Source organism: Xiphophorus maculatus, chromosome 24 (assembly GCF_002775205.1).
Source record: "Xiphophorus maculatus strain JP 163 A chromosome 24, X_maculatus-5.0-male, whole genome shotgun sequence".
Lineage (NCBI taxonomy): Eukaryota > Metazoa > Chordata > Actinopteri > Cyprinodontiformes > Poeciliidae > Xiphophorus > Xiphophorus maculatus.
Window position 1 is genome coordinate 4,297,985 of NC_036466.1, and position 19,388 is coordinate 4,317,372.

Sequence of the window (19,388 nt, forward strand, 5' to 3'; positions counted from 1 at the left end):
TGTCCGTCTAAATTCAATGCGAGTGCTACTTAATGTCACAAGTTTGGACCCATTGAGATTACTTTATCTCATGCTCTGCTGTGCACACGCTCTGTCTGCACTGATGGACATTCACCCACCTTTGCAAAACTGAATGCTTGAAGTGGTTCCAACTGAGGGCATCCTAACCTATTTTCTGATTAATTCATCTATTAATTATTTGACCACTTGGGGGCACTAACAAAATCCCATAAATAAAGGAAGTAGGCTAAAGATTTGGGTGTGACTTTGTTTTGTGGAGAACAGGAACAACGTCATCGACATTCATCATCATGGAACGGGTTTGGGACTTTTGTGAACCATGAAAGCCGATATCCAAAATACAGAAACATGGAACAGTATCTCCCAAAATCAATGACAACTCATCCCAAAGGTATGCTGCTGGTAGTGCTTCGCTGCCATCAGCATACGTGATATATGACTCCTCAGTATTTGGAGGATTAGCTGTGATGAAGGGAACCATGAATTTAGCTCTCTAGCAGTAAGTCCTGCTAGAAAGAGAATGTCCGGCCACCAGTTTGACTTTAATGCCAAACACACTTGGGTTATGTGGCAGAACAATGATGCCAAGTACCTTTGGAAGCAAAGAGCAGATGTCTGGAGTGACTTTGTCAAAGTTTGGACTTTAGCTTGATGGAGATTAACCTTAAATGGGTCGTCCATTTAGAATAATTCTGCAAATATGATTGGGTTAAGATTGGCAGCTGTCGCTTAATGAAAGTTGCTCCTGTGGCTCAGAAAGTTATCAGGTTTCAAGGCCAGCTTACCTTCTTATGTTATGATGTTATGATACTTGCTAGTTATGATGACGGGTAATTCTTTTACCCATCATAAATGTGTCATAATCACAACGAAGAAGGTCTCCTAAGGGTTTGTAACCAGAATAATTAAGCTTTCCTTCTGTCTTTATGTTCTTGTTGAAAATGAGTAAGGATTCTTTTGAATTGTTCCTTAGTGGTGTTTTTTATTTTAAAGCTGGATCTTTAATTTGTGGCTCTGTTTCAGTAGAAATCTACTTTCTAGTACCTTCTGATGAGCTTTTCCTCCATGTTCCACTACTTCTTACTCAGCTGTCCAATTTCCTGATCACATGTCTAATTGCTGTCTAATCTTCCTGGATTAATCAGTAACTGGTCCAAAGTCTTTCAGTCTTGAATGTGCCTCTCCACGTATAATTTGTTTTCCTTTCTTGAATGCTTGACCTGCCAGAAGTGCTATCTTTCCAGTTAAAGTCTCAGAAGCTCTTAGGAAACTGCACACGTTTCGTTCCACTTTGGTTTCCATTCAACGGCCAACTTAAGGCACAGAAACAAGCAGGGAAGGGACTCACACTCCCATCTCATTAAAGTGGAACTTTAATTAGTCAATTGTTTCACAGTCTTAACTTTTTAGAACCGTGGTGAAGTTTTGTTGTCTCCATTTCCCAGATTAGACTTGAATGTCATGTTCTCTCATCTTTCCCGTTTGGAGGAGGAGAAAAACTGCTGTCCAGTTAGAGGGAAATATGCCTTAGATGTAAATTTGAAAATGAATGTATAAATGATCTTTTACATGCAACAGAATGGAGAACAATGATTTCTGAAGATGAAATTGAGCAACAGCAATGACATGTTGCTATATATTTATGTAAAGAATTGTTTTACATATTTACCCGGGTAGGCTACCTTTTATGAAATCTGGTTTCTTCACTCTCTCCTTCTAGTATCTCTCCTTGGCTATTCTTGTTTTCTGCAGCTCGCAAGTCTCACAAAGGCCAGCATTGTTCCCAACAGAATTTCAATTCGCTCCAAATTGAAAGCAGGTGTTGCGCTGCGGTTTCATCCAGTAAGAGGGGTGACCGGCGGGTCGGGCGGGGTCCGGACTCCTCTCTTTCGGTGGCGTGTCCCTCATGCCATCATGATCATCCCAACCCGGGTCCTCAAGGCACACTGTCCTACATGTTTTAGAGGTTTCCCTGCTTTAATGTGCTTGATTCAACTGATTGCAGTTCAACAAACGCCTGTTAATCAGTCGTCAACTGAAATCAGCTGGACTGAAGCAAGGAAATACCTAAAACATGCAGGGCAGTGAGCCTTGAGGACAAGGGTTGGGAAACACTGCTCTGCACGACACAACCATACGCTAACAGCGATTCAAGTGACTGAAATTATCAGCAGGTTTTTTTGTTTTTTTTTTAAACATTTTCTAGAGTTGAGTATCACTTCAGTGTCGTATTTTATTCCGAAATGTGCTTGCTTTACAGCGCTCTGTTTGAGAATTCTGCCTGAGAGTTTGAAGGGGTGCATGGTTTGTGTCAGATGAGCTCATAATGCAAGACGATACGACACATCTTTACTTCAACATGTCCCGCATTGTGTGCTAAAGACCCATTCCCCCAATTCATGCAGAAAGACTTCCCTCTTACTGGGCAATAAACAAAACCATATGTGGAAGTCTTGGAATAGAAAAGGTTTGCCGGCTTTAAATATGGGAATGAAAATGGATGTGGGTTAGCTTGTGTACATTATTGTTGGGCATCAGGGACGGAGTACCTCAAAGTGGTGCTCCTCTAGATCACGATGATTTACTTTCATGTTTACACCTTCCTTCAATGACAGCGTGCTTTATCTGAGGATGGAGTTTGGTTCAGCTCAAAATGAACAGAAAATAGATTGGGGAAAGAACGACTAAACGGATATAATGTCAGACAGAAATAAGGAGAAAGGCTTTTTACAGGGTTCATATCAGTCCGTGTCCGGGCAGAGGGACAGAAGCTCGCCTTTGAGACTTCCTCCCTCCCGTCTCTTCGGCTCTAAGTGGGGTCGCGGTCGAACTAGCGTAGCGATGCTTTTCATTAGCTAAGTGCAACTGCAGGAGAAGAGCGAGCCTTGATTTACTGGGTCTCCTCTGTACATGCACACACGTACACGGCCATACTCTCTTCTTGTTCCATCTTCCTCTCCTTCTTTTCCTTTAAACCATCATTTTTTTTCCCCCGTCATCTACATCCATTTCTGCTTCGACTTCCTTGCCACTCAGCATGACTCTCCTGTACATTGTTCCTCCTGGGAATCTCCTGCAGCCTGCAGGGGAGGAGCGCATGGGTTTCCAGTTAAATTTGGCGACGTGAAGTGACTTTTGCAGCAAGATTATTACTGGTAATTACAGGAAAAGGGTTGTAGTTTGCTTTTATTTGTAGCTAAATTTAAGATCATAAGGCTACATAGCATATTTACCTTTAGACAAAAGAAAAGTTTAACCCCTTCCCCCCAACACAACTCACTTCTATTGTTTTGCTCTTGTTTTTTTTTTTTTTTAACTAAAATCTATCTAATTAACTCTTGTTTAAACAGTGACAGTAAATTCCAGATGTAGCTTTGCTCACACACAGCTAATGTTTGTGTCCCCGTTTTCTCAATACTTCCTTGCCTGTGTGTGTCTGCAAACTTCTGGATGTTTTTGTTCTCCCGTTCTTCCCGTCGCACCTCATCCATCGTGGTGCGACAGGGCGCGTTGACCCCGGTTGCCACAGTAGTCAGGTAACCATGGCACCTGGCTGTGACACAGCTGGCCGCGTGTGATTGGCTCAGCTTTCTAGTGGCTTTCTGCCAGGTCATCTTTAACATCGGGGCTGTGGAGTGGCACCGAGGTGCTTTGAGTTCTATTTATGAACCCGGACCGGCCCTGCACTGTAAAAACCCTTTGCCTGGACGAGTTGGTAAAAGCACTTGGATATTTATTATAAATTTTTAACAATATCGACTAATTGGAAGGATATGAATAAACAATAAAGCCTGAAGAAAGAAACTTTTTAAACTTCTGTAAAATACAAGACGAAAAATGGAGTTTCTGTTGTGAGGCACCCAGATTTGTTAAATGAAGTTCTCAGCATTAGATGAAGATTTACAGACTTTAAAGTGAGATTGTTTGGTTGGTTTACGTGTCAATTGTAGAGATTTAAAGCAAAAGCAATGAAGGATTGTTAAAGGTGTTACGCCAACATTTTTCTTCATAATTTGTTTGCAAGAGTCCAGTGTCAGGACTGATGAAAGAAGTTCTTTCTCTTGGCTAAAAATGTTTGGTTTTTTAAAAATCCAGACACTTAGAATCCGACTACCAGATGTGAAAACACCCTGTTTGATTAAACATTTGTTCCATTTTCAGCTGCTGCGGTTCACTTTCACACTGCACTGTGTCAAACTAACCAAACTAATTGAAAAACCTGTTCACCTCCGCCCCTGTGGTGGCGCTGCACCAAGAACTATTGAAGGGAAAGACACGAAAACCTCTGAGGAAGACCAGTGGAACTTCTTTAGTCACAAAATGTAAACAACAATGGAGTGGCATCAGATAATGTTGCTCCTCAGATGAATACAAATGAAGGGAAAGGAAAAATATTTAGTTTTTTGAAAAATGCTGGGTTCATGAAGAGAATGTAAGGGCAGAAAATGATGAGTAGTAAAATCCAAGAGATGGCAGTAGTGTAACACTGATGGATGCAAGCTGCCATTAAAAACTAAAAAAGAAAAAGAAGCAGTGTCAGATTTTAGAGGATTTCTCTTTTATCTTTGGTAAAAGTACTGGACTTATGTGTTAATTTTGGTTGTATTAACCCAGGATGCCCTGCGTTGTATCCACTTCCTGCTTTTGTAGCAGCATCCTTATGCATTCAAAACAAATCAGAGTTCACTTCAACTGAACCGACACCGAGGTCTTTTAGAGGGAACCAGAGTTCATATTTTTATGAACACATTCTACACATTCACACCTCCCCAAACAAACCAGACTTTCTAGACCAGGGGTGGGCACTCCTGGTCCTCGAGGGCCGGTGTCCTGCAACTCTTAGATGTCTCCCTGGTCCAACACACCTGAATCCAACAGCTGAATCTCCTCCTAAGTGCAGTCAAGTTCTCCAGAGTCCTGTTAACGACCTCATTATTTGACTCAGGTGTGTTGAAGTAGAGATGCATCTAAAAGTTGCAGGACACCGGCCCTCGAGGACCAGGAGTGCCCACCCCTGTTCTAGACAGACTGACTACAGTTCGATCAAAGTGGACTAAACATGGAGTCATCTTCATCAATCAATCAAAAACATTTTTTATTTATTTTTATTCGTTTTGCAATCCCTAAAATCTTTACTGGCGTTGTTTAGCCACCCCTATGAAAATGTTTTTGGGAGATATTGATTTAAGACAATATGTATGGCACGAATAAACAGAGGACCGTAAATGGTTGCCCTGAGGAATTCCAAAGGTGAAAGAAAAACTTTACCTTCACCTAAATTTTCGTCAAAAAGACCCTAACCTTATCCTTTCTTCCTGCACGTTTTGTTTACTTGCTAGTTTAAGTCCTTCAGTTTTCACAAGAGACATCAATCAGCTCTGAGTGTTCAAAAACAGCTCAAAAATCGCCAATAATTAAAGACAAATTTCTGCTAGCATGCTGTTTTCTTTAGCATGCTCTGTCCAGCTCAGTGTAGCCAAAGTCAGGATTTCTCTCCGGAGCTTTGGCGAGAGTGTCACAGTGTGACAAAACCCATTAAGATGTGGGCAGATAAGCAAGTAAAACGATGAGAAGCAGACTTTTGAAAAAAGAAGAAGAAGAAAAAAAAAAGCTCTGAGCCAAATTAGATGTGGGAAAAACATGAAAGGCTAAAAGGAAAGTGAGCTCAAATATGATGGCGCATAAATAACTTTTATCAAGAAGTACACAAGCTGAAGGGTTTCAGCAGTTTTCTCAACGGTGAAGATGGTGTGGATGAAGAGTAATGGTACATACTGTAGCAATGGGTGAATTTAAGCTGGAAACAGAGCAGAGTATTTACTGGGAGTGTTTTCAAAGGCAAAGTGATAATAGTACTCAAGATTGAAACTCTACCATCATCTTTATGAATGTGTAACTTGGGCAAAAAGCAAAATAAACAAAGGAAAGTTTTCAATTAACTTGATTTAAAATGAAATGGACTACCTCAGAATTCGGAGTTTAAAGTCAGAATTTTAGAAATCTCATTTAGACAGACCAACTGCGGGTCAGAAATCCTAGAAGCGATATCTATAGACCTTCAGTATCCATTCAGCATTAATATTTAATGAACCTTGTAATGGTTAGCTTGTTGTTGTTTGAGGCCGTTTGGCACTTGGAGGAAGTACAAGTATCGCTTCTTCATGTTTCCAAAACGCTCGTCAGTGTTTCCTGTAAAGTAACGGCGTTTATTGTAATATGTAGCTTTAGTCATTTATTTTTAGCATTAGTTTGTTTCAGTGAAGGAGGAATCAGTTTTCCACTCAGCTGAGCGCTAACGCTAAATCGTGGAAGCTGCTGAAGGAGAAGCTAGAGTCATCGCTGACTGACCACATGTTACATATCCCAGCTTTTCTCCCCGTCAGCGGCGACTCGCTGAATCAGTTTGGCTCGGCCATGGAGGGAATCCTTCCTTCATTTAACCTGTCAAGGTGACAGCTGGAACAAGATGCTGGCTCCTAGAGCCCAGAGCGGCACAGCTGCACAAATACACACAGGAAACGGCATCGTTACTATGAGTCAGAAGACGGCAGCTCAGACACAAGAGAAGAGAGAAGGATATCTAAACGGGTTGAATGAGCTCTGATTTTTTTTTTTTGTCGAGGAATGAAACACTTTGAACAAATCGAATCAGAGCAGATTAACATGCAGCTGTTTGGCAGGAAAAACTCCACTTTAAAGCAGTTCTTCTTTGATAGTGAGTGAGATAAGTCATGGAATGGACTTGTTTAGTGTCTCAAAGGGATTCTCTGTGATGGATAAAAAGAAAAACACCGAACACACCACAACTGCAGTCACCACCTCCGTTAAGTGTCAGCATTATTGTCTCTGATTGCCAGATTCCCTCTGAAGCTGTTGTCTCCAGGACTTATTGGAAATATAAAGATGCAAAGCGTGTTTCCGTCTTTTTTTCCGAGTATTTTTCAATGAATTCTGCGACAAAGCTCCCTATGAAGTCCTCATCCTGAATCAATCGTTCAATTCAATGAATAAAATCCGATGCATGTGAGCAAATGACTCCCCGTTCACTTTTTAAAAATGATTTATTCGATTCAATTGTACTTAAAACAACAAAAATCCTCCTTTTTAATGAAAAAGAATTCCACAGATATGTTTCTTTGTCTTTGTTATGAAATCCTTTTAAAGTTTGATCAGTAGCAGTAGATTATCAATAAACATGTAGATATAGAGTATTCTGACTGATTCTGAATCTATTTCATTTTCAAATTGTGCTAATTTACTTGTTGACAATGACAACAAGCGTGTTCGAGTAGACACTGGAATAACTCTAAGGTGAGTCATCGCTTCGTAAGAGACAGTTAGCCAAAGATTAGCGTTGGTGTATGCGTGGAAATCCTAAGAATCATCATTGTTGTTTGCTGTAGTATCATTCCACGTCAGCGAAAATGCATTGAGATGCATCATTTAAAGCCTAAAATCAATCAGGACGTGCGCATGTAAATCCTCTCTGTCAACCGTTACGTTAGTGACAGTAGAGATCTGGTTCACTGGAATCCAGTGACATCAAAGGCCCATACTGTCCAGTGAATAAATGCATGAAATTATCAGTGAATATCTTGTTCCGTTCTGTCGACTGAACTCTGCTATTTTCCTTTTTGTCGTTTTCCTGCAGCCCGACGAGCTGGAGGGCGTCCACACACACACCTTCAAGCTGAAGCCGTTCAAGAAGGCAAAGAGTTGTGATATATGCAAGCAGGCCATCACTAAAGAGGGTCTCATCTGTAAAGGTGAGTGTCTGGGATTCAATCTGTTTTTTTAAAAAAGTGATCATTTTACCTAAATCATCTTTTGGCAACAAGTCTTGATACTGTTTAGAGGCCTGTGTTGTTTGATTTAGGACTCCCAGGTGGGTTTGGGGCCAAAACAAGTCATTCCTTCATCTTTGTTGACAAAAACCTCACATCCATCTGAAGAAACATAACCTCAAATCACAAAGCTGCCTCCACCATGTTTTATAGAAAACTTCATGTTCTTTCAGTGACATTGATTTGAATTTGGAATTAAAAAGGAGGCTTTTGGTAAGTTTTAGCCTTTAGCGGTTGCCTACACAAAAAACAACGACTAACGTTCATATACTTCATTAGTAAGTAAGATTAGTAAGATGCAATCAAATTTTGCATTATGGAGAAGTTACTTGTTCCACTATTAGTAAGTGTGGAGAAAATGCCCCACTATCATACAACTGCTAGCCATCTAGACTTTTGTACACTTTCTCCTCCAGTCTAAGAAGAAACACCGTATATGACATACTGGTACAAATCATGTGGTGTGAATTCAGGCAAAATTGGTGATTTGATCAAATCAACAAACACGTCAGGAAGGAGAAGGTTTGAGTCGGTTTCTAACCTAGCTGTGTTCAACTTTTGTAAATACTTCTGCCTATGAGCTCCAGCTTGGTGAGCTACTTCCACAGATGAATTAGCTTAACTTGAACAAGTAGAAGTCAAGGTTACACTGGCAAAACCAACTTGGGAAAACAATCGCAGTTACTCCGTTCAACATTCCCGTCCCTCACTTCTGATGTCTGTCATGGCGCTGCCACGTGATTAGGTGACATACTTGCAAAGGGTCAATATCAAAATCAGTCAGCCGAAATGGTTCAGGTATCTGATTAAGTTCTTTCTGTCCTGGGAACACCTTAAAGTCACCTAGCATACTTGGATAGAGACACCAAGCAGAAATATGTCTGAGCCTGGAAGGATGGACAGATGGATGGATGAATGGATAGATGGATATATGGATTGTCCTGATGATGGACTAGCTAAACATCCAGCTAGAACAGCTGATCTTGACTAACCTAGATCAATAGGTTCTCTGATGATCTATTTGGCCTAATCTTTACATCAGACACATTGACTGTTTGAAAGCCATTGTATGTGTCAAATTTAAACACAGTTTTAGCTAATATTGCTTTTCTGAACAAGCAGAAATATGACTCAACTCCTGCATGCAAGTGTCACCAACATGCTTTGATTACCCAAATTTTTCATTGTCCCTCCAAGAGAAATATTTGCCTTCCTCATTTTCTCCCTTTATCGCCTTTCACACATCTTAAGTCGATCTCTCTGTCACTTTCCAACGGCGTCATAAAGACACCGGCTTTAACTGAGGCTGAGATGAAGAGTGTAGAGAAAGAGGATGGGGCTTGTGAAGGGCTTTGGCTGAGGATTTGGTGTTTAAAATTAGCATGGCTGCTGCTGCATTAGCCTAGATAAGAGGCAAAAGAGAGGGAAAAAGGGGGTGAGGGGTGGAGTGTGGGGCAGAGGCAGGCAAAGGAGCTAAAATAGGGGGAGAAGAGAGGAAATAAGGAGTTAGACCTGGAAGAGCAAAAGAAAATGAGGACACAAGAGAATTATGTTCTCTTTCATCTTCTTTTTTTAATCATCATACACCCTAAAATACAGGAGAAAACGAGCTGAAACCCAACAGAAACTACATCCAGAAAGTAGCAGGTAGCTTGGAGATTTTACCTCCTGCATGATGTATTCATCGCTTTTCTGTTCGAGAGGACAAGAAGAGCGAGAAAAACGTTGTAACATTCAACGTTAAGATATTTTGTTGTTGATTGACTGATTTTGGTCTTTTGTTGGCTGAACTTGTGGCAATAACATTTGCTCTTCAAAACACCAACAGCTTTTAGTGTAGGCAGTGTGATGGAGTGGGGCAGGAAAAGCGAGACTTGTGATGACTGGATGCAGTGAGGTCGTTTGAGGGTCAGCAGGAGCAAAGCAGAGCTAAGAAACAGGCTAGCATAGCCGAAAAGTAAGCTATGCTAGCCATAAAGCACTGATCATAACCATTAGTTTGGCTAATGCTACTGCGCTAACTACAACCATGATGATACCCAACGTGCCACTGACACGTGTTACTACATCATGTATCATGTATCGTCCTTTCACTCATGCTATCAGTTCTATAGATGTTGATGTAATTGCTAACTGTGTTGCTAATGTTGCCTATTTGACCATGATAGGGATTTTGTCAGAAGAGCTCATTTTAAATAGTTTACTGTAATTCTACAGCAATGCATTGTTGTCACAGAATGAATGTCTATTGCTGCTCCACATCACGGATGGAAAGTGAGAGGAGAGAAAACGAGACTGCTGGGTTAATGGACCTTACCACAGGGGCCGCTTTTCATTGGCTGATGCCCATTCTACGTAGTAGCGCGGCTACAACGTACGTGGCCGTCTCACAAACACACTTAGCTTCCCGTTAGCTAAGTACAGCATAATGGCAGAACTGATACAACTTCTACACCTTGAAGCCTGTCTGCTACACAGTCTTACGTTAGCTAAACAGATCAATATGCAATATGTCTGTATCTGAACATACACTAAAGATTTTATTTGAGCAGAAAAGGCTTTGGACTAAACTGTTACTCCTGTTAGCCACGTTAGCACCAAGTACAGCTAGTCAATCAACCATCGCTGTGTTCAGGGAAGCGCTGATTAATCGAGAAATAAATATCAAGCCTGGAAACTTGATATCGTAACGGACTGAATGTTGTGTTTTTAACGTAATCTTTGCTCGGCTTGCGGGGCGCAGGCCGTTGCCACGGTAACAGGTGTGCTTAAACTACAAAGAGAGAGAGAGAGTAAAAAGGTAGGAGTGGTTTTGAGTTGATCACCTGTTCAGGTTATTTTACCTTTGTTTACCTTTGCTGTGGCGCATTACAGCCGCTGTAGTTTCTAAACGTTGGACTAATGACCTCGTTCGTTTGTGAGTTTACGTCATTCACAAGAAACATCAAATAGAAGAAATATTTCATAAATTTTATTTTATTTATTTATTTTTTTTACCCTTCCAGGGGGTCTTTTGTGGGCTCTAGTGTACCTTATGTGATAGTGGGCTGACAGGAAACAGGGAAGGAGAGGGGAAGACATGCGGCAAATGGGCCGCGTCGAGGACTCAAGGCCTCCAAATACGGGTCGCGCTACGCCCTACGCCACCACGGCACGCCCTAATATTTCATAAAATTTTAACAAACAAATGGCTTCTACCGCGATAATTATGTGAAATTAAATGAATTATATCCCAACTTCAGAAGATTTGCCTTTACCTTTACAGAGCTCTTTGGTTCCTCCTATCAGCCTGTAGCTTCTCATATTGACGTCATCAAACCAAATGTCAGATCTACCATAACTGACTGACACCTGCTGGCCTCAGGTTTGCAACCAGCTTGTGACTGAGAAACCAGTAACCTCCTCCCAGTGACAGAGTCTCACTGAGGGAGAAACTGCATTAGGTTTTCTATCACTTTTAATATTTCTGCTATAACTGATGTATATTCGCATATAAAATAAGTCAATAGAGTTTAATTTACAATTTTTATGTCTTCGTGTCATGAGGTAGATCTCAGCCGGCTGGTGAGAGAAAAAGTAGATCTTGGTGTCAAAAAGTTTGGGCACCCCTGATGTAGAGGGTGTGTGGGTCTGCCGTTTTCCTGATCGAGCGAAAGCATTTTGCTGTGACGTGAACAATGTTGGAGGCATCGCGTGGCTCAAACACCTTGATCTCATCCAAAAAAGATGACATGAACTTGCTAGTTCCTCTGTCCATTTAGTAGCTGATATATTGTGAAAATCCAGTAGAAATGATGCACTAATCGAGTCACGTTTACATAGAAACGGAGGCTTTGTTTGTGAGACTTGCGGTCACGTGGGTCGGTTGTGGGCGGAGCTTGGTAAGGTCCATTCTTCATCCACTTCAAATGCATGAATTTGAAGTGGATGAAGACCTCTACTCATTTGAAGGATTCTTAACAGATGTCAACACAGCTGTCAAACTTTATTCAACTGAAAGTTTACATAACAGTAAATTACCACATTAGAATTTATTTTAGGGGAAGCTAAGTAAGATAAGCTTTTTCAAAGCTAGCAGCTAAAGCTAGGAGATAAACAAAAATGTATCTCCACTATTAGCACATTAGTGTATTAGCGGAAGTGTGCCTCCTACTGGAAATACCAGACTTTAAAAAAAAAGACTTGTATGTCATTTTTGCTCTTAGAAATTTTTCTTCTAACATTCAGTAGCAACAAACATTCATACAAACTTTGCATGAATGCCCAAGGCGCCATTCATGCAAAGTTTGGAGGGAAATACTGGAACTAGTCCCATATCTGCACTCTTAGGAACCACTTTCATGACCTTTTTCTCTTTTGAATGCTTGTGTCACCTTGTGATGGTGAGAGCCATCTTGCTCATATCAAAAACAACTTGATATACACAGAGGCTTTCCTCCTCGGTTTGGAAGTCAAACAGTGCTTTTGCAGTGTGAAACTATTTGCTAGATCCAAGAGGATGTGGAAAAAAACGTGAAGTCACTTCAAAACGTTAACAGAGCCGAGCTAAATGTTTCCTCTCTGCTTTGCCTTTCTGATTGAAATAATTAGCAGGCAGCGCTTCACCAGCACAGCTACTAAGTAATTCATTCATCATCATGACACAGGTTTACCTAATTTAACCTGGGAGTGTTTTGCTACTACTCAGGCAACCAGAAACCTGTTTAACCAGAAAAATTACTTTAAAATCTCTATATGTTAAAATAACAAAATAAATTTAAAGACAATGAAAGTGGTTGATTGCTGCTTTTGTCCACTTGAGGGCAGCACTGTAGCATCCTACTCTCAAAATTGGAGCTGGAAGTTATTTAGCAATAAAAATGATTCTGCTTTTACACCATGCATATGCTTGTGTTTTGTTGTTTTGTTTGTAAGCTACTCAATAATCAATCAATAACCTGCCTCTGTTGTTTCAGCATGCCGCCTGTCCTGCCATAAAAAATGCGAAGTGAAGGTAAGACCCTGAGCCTCTTCACATTATGAAGAAACATTGTTCGAACAAAAATAATTTATTTATTTTTTGTTCAAACTTTTGCGAGTAAATAAGGAACTGTAATTTAAATTTTTCAAAGATTATTAAGTCTGACGTTAAATTGAAAAGTTGATGAACAAAGCAAAAGTCTCTTTATAATTTTTGTTTATAAAAATCTAAAATGTTCTGAAACTATTTCAATTAAATGTTTTATATTTATTTTTTAATTAATTTCCCTGATTTTATTCTATGCATTTTGGATTAGTCAATATTATTTACTTGTTTTCTGTCATTTTTATGTATTTATGTTTTTATTTTTGTGTGATATGCATTAATTTATCTTTTGTTTAATTTGTTTAAGTGACTTTATTCTTTTATTTACCTGTATTTATTGATCTCTTTGTGGGTGTCAATTTATTTATTTATTGGACCTATTTTTTTTCGCACTGGCATTTTCAGGATGCACGTTTCTCTATCTGAAATGTGCGTCCTGTGTGTGGCTACAGGATCCTTCATGGCCAGCATCAGGCCAATCTGTGGGCAACTTTCATTCCTGCCCATCTGTCACTAAACTCCAAAACGAGCAGTTATACCAAGCTCAGGCTTTGATGCGTTGCAATCTGTTGTGATCAGCAAAGCCTTGAACTCCCTAATCAGCCATAGAGTACTTTCTGACTACGCTGCAAATATTCCAACATTTATTTTTTCTGAAGCGAGCTGGCAGCTCGCTGCCTTGAGTGCTGTAAGGACTAAAAACAGAGGAACGTTCGTCCTACAAGAGGAGGAATAAACCCATGTGGGGAAAAGTTTCGACGTCCGAACAATCAGCCGCAGCACAAACAGGGAATGCACGGCGAGAACCAACAAAACGAAAGCGGCAGAGGCATGACGGATGGACGGAGGAGGGAGCCAATCAGACGAGGGAATGAGCATAACTGAGCGTGTTTTGTTTTTTTTCATTGGGACCGAATGGGAGAATTTAAAAAAGATAAAAAAGTCCATAATTAATTCTTTCTCTTCTTTCTGAAGCCATGCTTACACAGAAATATCATTATGGAAACAACGACTGTGTGTGCAAGGCATTCGAGGAGAAGAATCTGCGAAATTCCTCAGAATCCGAGCGAAGCCGTTTGTGGTGTTAGAGCGGGTAATCATCAGACGATCATTACGACTCACTCCTCTGGCGGTGACAGACAATGGACAGGAAAATATTTCTAACAGAACGAAAAGACATATCTTTGTGTGAAAATTTTGGATAAAAATGTTAAAAAACTTTTATTTTATTAAATCTAATTGAGTCAAATGAAAGTAATCTGTTGGATTTTTAGTATATGAAAAAATGTTGACTGATTTCCATATCTGATAGAGCCAATATATCATCCATCCCTAATTTTTAGGCAACAAAGAAATTTCTGTCTAATTATAACTTTAACTCCATGTCGTTGATTCTCAATGATCACTCCGGAGTACACGCTTTAAAGCAATAATTCAGACTTTTTTGCAAAGGTGATCTGTGAAGAGATTATCAACAGTCTAATGTACCTGCAGTGGATTACTCTGGAACGACATCAGCTTAGAGAAACCACAGTAAATCTGGTGATACTTGTGTAAGAATTTTTGAATGATGGAACGTTTTTGATATGAATTGATTTTTAAAACATTATTTTTATGGTGTTTGCGAGAATTGTGAGAGTTTTGGGCTGGGGGTTGTTTCGACTTGGCAGAAATCCACTTCGACTGACTCGCTACTAGCTGAAACGTCCGGTGAACGTTATAGTCTTCTCTACAGAATATCAGTTCAGATTTTTGCGTTGAATTTCTTCACAATTCCATCTGTTTTTAGACTAATTTCAGTTTAGGTGAACAATGCTGAAGTGCTGAGATTGCTTCACTTGATTTCAATAATTAATTTCCCTGGTTTTTTTCCAATATTGCCTTTTCTTTCTTATTTATCTTGCAGATCTTGGCCTGACATAAACTTGGCACTAACACAACCAAACTATGCAAGTAGATCCTCCAAACAGCATGCCATTAAATACCCAGAGTGCAGTCCTCTGTTTTATCTCGCTAAGCATCAGTCAGTCACATCCTCTCTTTTCTTCTCCTGCCCTCTACGGAGAGCCGTTCTCATTATTCCTCCTGATTTATCCCAGCCGCGTCCCAGACAAGCCTCCAGGAATGCTGTTCCCGTGGTTTGTCGTGTTCGCTGTTGCCGGCGGGTTGGAATACGCAAGCGAGGTTTGGCCGGGAAGCTTAGGGAGAGAGAGGAATGATGGGAAGGGGTTGGACGAAAACCAGCGAGAACGCATGAAGTTTAAATATTTGCCATTTTGTTGAATTCTGTTCAATGACAATAAATGCTATCTATCTATCTATGTGCACAGCAATGCCCGAGATTAATTTGTCTCAAAATCACTTCTTTTTTCCTTTTTTCTAAAGTCTAATTATTGTATGTTTATGTTTCTCGCTAAATGAATGCGGTCGTCCCTGACATTTTGCACGTTTTAATGCTCCCATTCCATCTTGGCCACAGAACAAATTTCCAGGTCTTGCAGTCGTATATTTCAGAGAATGAACAGTATGAAACACGGCGGTTACCAAGAGGCCGCAATCCATGAATAGCATGTTGAAAAGGGAGCTATAAATGCATAATGTCCAAACTGATACGTTTGGCTTTACACTGACTAGTTGCACATAAAAGTTAAAAAAAAACACAAAAATTTAAATTTGCGGTGTTGGTGAGTTCAAATATAATGCGCAACTAAAGTTTATGAAGTGTGGACGGATCTCGCAACACAATTTTTATTGTCAAAAATAAAAGATAATACAGATGATTAGAATTTTCTTGCATGACCCATAAACAGCTGAGCCCCAGTTTTAAGGTTAGACTGGGAGTCTTAAACTGTCAAACACTGAGGTCAACAGTTTGTAATCTAAGCATCCTGACATTTTCATCCACATCCGCGCTTGTGTGATGTGTGGAAACTGGGAGAGGCCTTTAATTAAATGCTTTGCAAATGACATGCTCTATAAAGTGGCGTTAGGGGACACATAGCTGGAACACTTTGGGCCATTTAAAGCGCCCTTTGTCTTGTCTTTATTCGCAAAAAGCTAAAATCGAGCTGGAGACATAAGAGCAGATAATTATACAACGTTGATTGACGCTGAAACAATTCCATTCTACTTTACTACAGCTATTATTTTAATTCACAGAGTATATAACACAAAACCTATGACAAAATTGTCTTTGATTCAGAATTGTACAGAACATTAGCATGACTGAACTTATATAGAACTTTATTAGTCATACCAAACACTCGATACGCTTGTAATAGCATCATCAAAACCAAAAGAAAACGTGATTATTGGGGTTTTTTAAAAATCGGTTTTGTAAGAAACGCCCCTTGAGTTTCACATACAGGATTGTACACGACCCGAACCAGAGCACACCAGCAATTTGCCTTTTAATTTCCAAAGCCTTTCATTTGTTCTTTTTTGCTCCACCCTTGACGTATATGACACTGAATATTGAACACCCTAAAATAAAAGTCTTGTAGAAAAAGTCTGCAGTTAAGTAAAGGAGAAGCACATTTAGGCAGTAAAAGCTTATCTTAGGTTTAGCATTCCCACAGGCTCGCATTTAAGCTAATGTTGCTGCTGAGCAATGAGGGGGTTTTACTGAACCTACACTTCCACCTAACGCAGCATAGAGTAGCAAAAGTCAGTATCTAAAGAAAGGCGGCTGTTTAAGCAATACAAATGCAAACAATTTGTAAGAAATTTTTTACCTTAAGATGCAAAAAAGACTATTTTTCCCATATTATTTAGTATGCTTCTAGCTTGTTGGTTAGTGCACACTATAAGTAGGATCAATATCTCAGTTCGGCGTATATAACAAATAGTGTGGAGCTGTTAAAACTTTAGACAGTAATTATTTGCTGTGGACATTGTTCTGACTTAGGAGAAAACTGGACATAAAGCTAAAGTGCTATCCTGTGTTCAAACTGGTTATGCTAGGTTACTTACTACCGGGCCAACATGGTGGCCATTATCGCCAAAGATAGTTTGTTTAGATAGTGGGTTGTGCAGCTGCTTCCCAACAATTATTAAATAGCAAGCGTCATTATGAGCTTAAAGGGTATATTTTTCATAACTTCGTTATTATGTGAAGAACATTCATAGATTCTGCAAAATCCCCATCTTCAGATTAAGCCCTGGACAGGCACTTGTAACTTATTTTTAGTAAAGTTTGAATATTTTCTCCATCTACGGTTCTCATTTTGATCAGACTTATCTTCCAAAACAGAGAAAGTGGGGCGAGACCAAAAGCGGCACTAAGAACTCTACGGGGATGAGGGAGGTTCAGAAATAAAAAAAAAAAAAGTACCTATCCAAGCATGAAAGTGAAAAAGGTACGACCGTGAGGGAGAAGAGAAAAACGACGGGACGCACACACATGCACACGTTGAGAACAACCAGAGCACAAACCTCTTCATTCCTCGGCCGTGCAACACAGAAGGAACTCTGTTTCCCCGGTACAGACGCGTCACTTCAAAGGGCCGCCGCCGCCGCATGCTTCCATAGCAACACCCTTCTGCAGTACAGACGCAGCTACTCTCCGGTAGCTGAGAGATAGTGTTGGCAGACAAATGGTATAAACGTTATAATAACCAGGCGCTAGCTGATGACTGATGGACTAATTTACCTCCGTCATCATCTGGAGGTCAAGAACTGAGTTCACTTGAAGAGCTGAAAAACCCAGAGGGTGGCGACTACATAAATCCTCCGTCTGTCTTTTAAAAAGGAGAACTTTCTGGTGGTCTTTGCAACAGCCAGTAGACACGTATTTATGACTTTTGAATGCGTTGAAAAACTAAAAAACTGTTTTATTTTCATAAGGTGCATATTTCATTGTTAAACAGTCGACAAAAACAGTAGGATAAAAAATGTTGTCTCTGAATTGTGACCAAACAAAAAACTGATTTAAAAGATTAGCAATATGTTTACAAATACAAGAATATGTACTATGCAGATATCTTCTACTCCCTTTCTATGTAACACTGTGGTGGTAGCATCATGGTATGGGTCCGTTCTGTTTTGCTTGTATTCTTTGGTGGGTACGTGGTCTCTTGTTTTTCTATAGAGCGTTTTTTTTGTAATTGGTGATTCTATGTAATCATCTATCTATGTTTTTTGGCAAGCAAACTGTCCTGTATACAGTCCCAACTAAGGACTGACTGCATATACTGCATATGACTTTTCAGTCGGATAACATTTCTGATTAAAAATCATCTCTTATCTCTAGTTTTCTGAGAAACTAAATTGTGGGTCTTCACTTGCATTTTGCTATAAACTAGCCTGGCCGTTGTCTTCCTACTCAATTCTGCAATCGCCTGTCAGTGCTCCGTCTGGAATTTCTCCCATTGAGATCAATTTCTCTGGTTAAAACTCTGCAAAGAATGAGTTGCGAACGATGACGTCGATCTTCCACGTTGTTTTAAAGTTGTATTCTATCTATAAATGGCTGTAGTTTGGCATCAGAGGAAGTGAATGAAAATGTTCAGTCTGTGTTGGCCCCAATTCCAAAGATTGAGCATTTAAAATCGGAGCAAGACAAATGTTTAAGACATTTTATATAGAATAGAATAGAATAGAATAGAATATAATTACTTTATTCATCCCAGCAGGGAAATTATTTCGCTGTTACAGCAGCATAGAGACAAGACACACAACAACCACCACTGAGTAGCAATTGTAGATGAAATAAAATATAACATGCTGTCAATATAAAAAGCAGCTTAGAGCAGTCCTTGCAAAGATTAAAAAAATGCAGATACAGTATGTATATGTAAATATATGTACAGCAAGTGTGCCACAGTGCAGTTGTGCAAAATTGGACTGATTAGTGCAGAACAATGATTTAGCTTTTACTGTACAGTGAGATGGCATGTGGCAGGAAGGATTTCCTGTATCTGTCCCTACGACAGCGGAGCTGGAGCAGAATATGTGAGAAGGTGCTCCGCTGTCTGTCCACTATGTGGTGGAGAGGGTGCTGTTTATTGTCCATAATAGACAGAACCTTCTTCAGTGTCCTCCTCTCCACCGCAGTTTCCAGGGACTCCAGCCTTAGTCCCAGTACAGAGCCAGTTTTCCTGATGATTTTGTCTAGTCTATTAGAGTCGTTGGCTCTGATGCTGCTTCCACAACACACAGCAGCAAAGAAGGTGGCACCGGCAACAACACTGTGATAAAAGGTCTCCAACATCTTGCTGCACACATTGAAGGATCTCAGCTTCCTTATTGCTGGTAAAGGTATTGTGGCCGTTTCCGGAAGGTCTCATCGAGTTGATGCTTTACATACGTCACGGCCAAACATTAGCGATTAGGTAAAATCAATAGTCCACACCTCCTCGGAGCAATCGTTTCTGAGGGTCAGACAAACTACAGCGTGCATCTAGACCTAATATTGGATCAACATTTTTGCTGACCTCTTGATCTTTTTAACATTCCAT

At 40.1% G+C, this 19,388-nt stretch overlaps 1 protein-coding gene across 2 annotated transcripts in view; it reads left to right on the forward strand.

The window, feature by feature from the left end:
* LOC102229597 (tensin-like) overlaps positions 1-19,388 on the forward strand; it is a 77,374-nt gene that overhangs the window by 12,884 nt on the left and 45,102 nt on the right. For both annotated transcript variants that reach the window (XM_023329437.1, XM_023329438.1), the window contains exons 2-3: positions 7,673-7,787; positions 12,821-12,858. In XM_023329437.1, the coding sequence (XP_023185205.1) occupies positions 7,673-7,787; positions 12,821-12,858 (153 nt within the window). The remainder of the gene's footprint in view (positions 1-7,672; positions 7,788-12,820; positions 12,859-19,388) is intronic.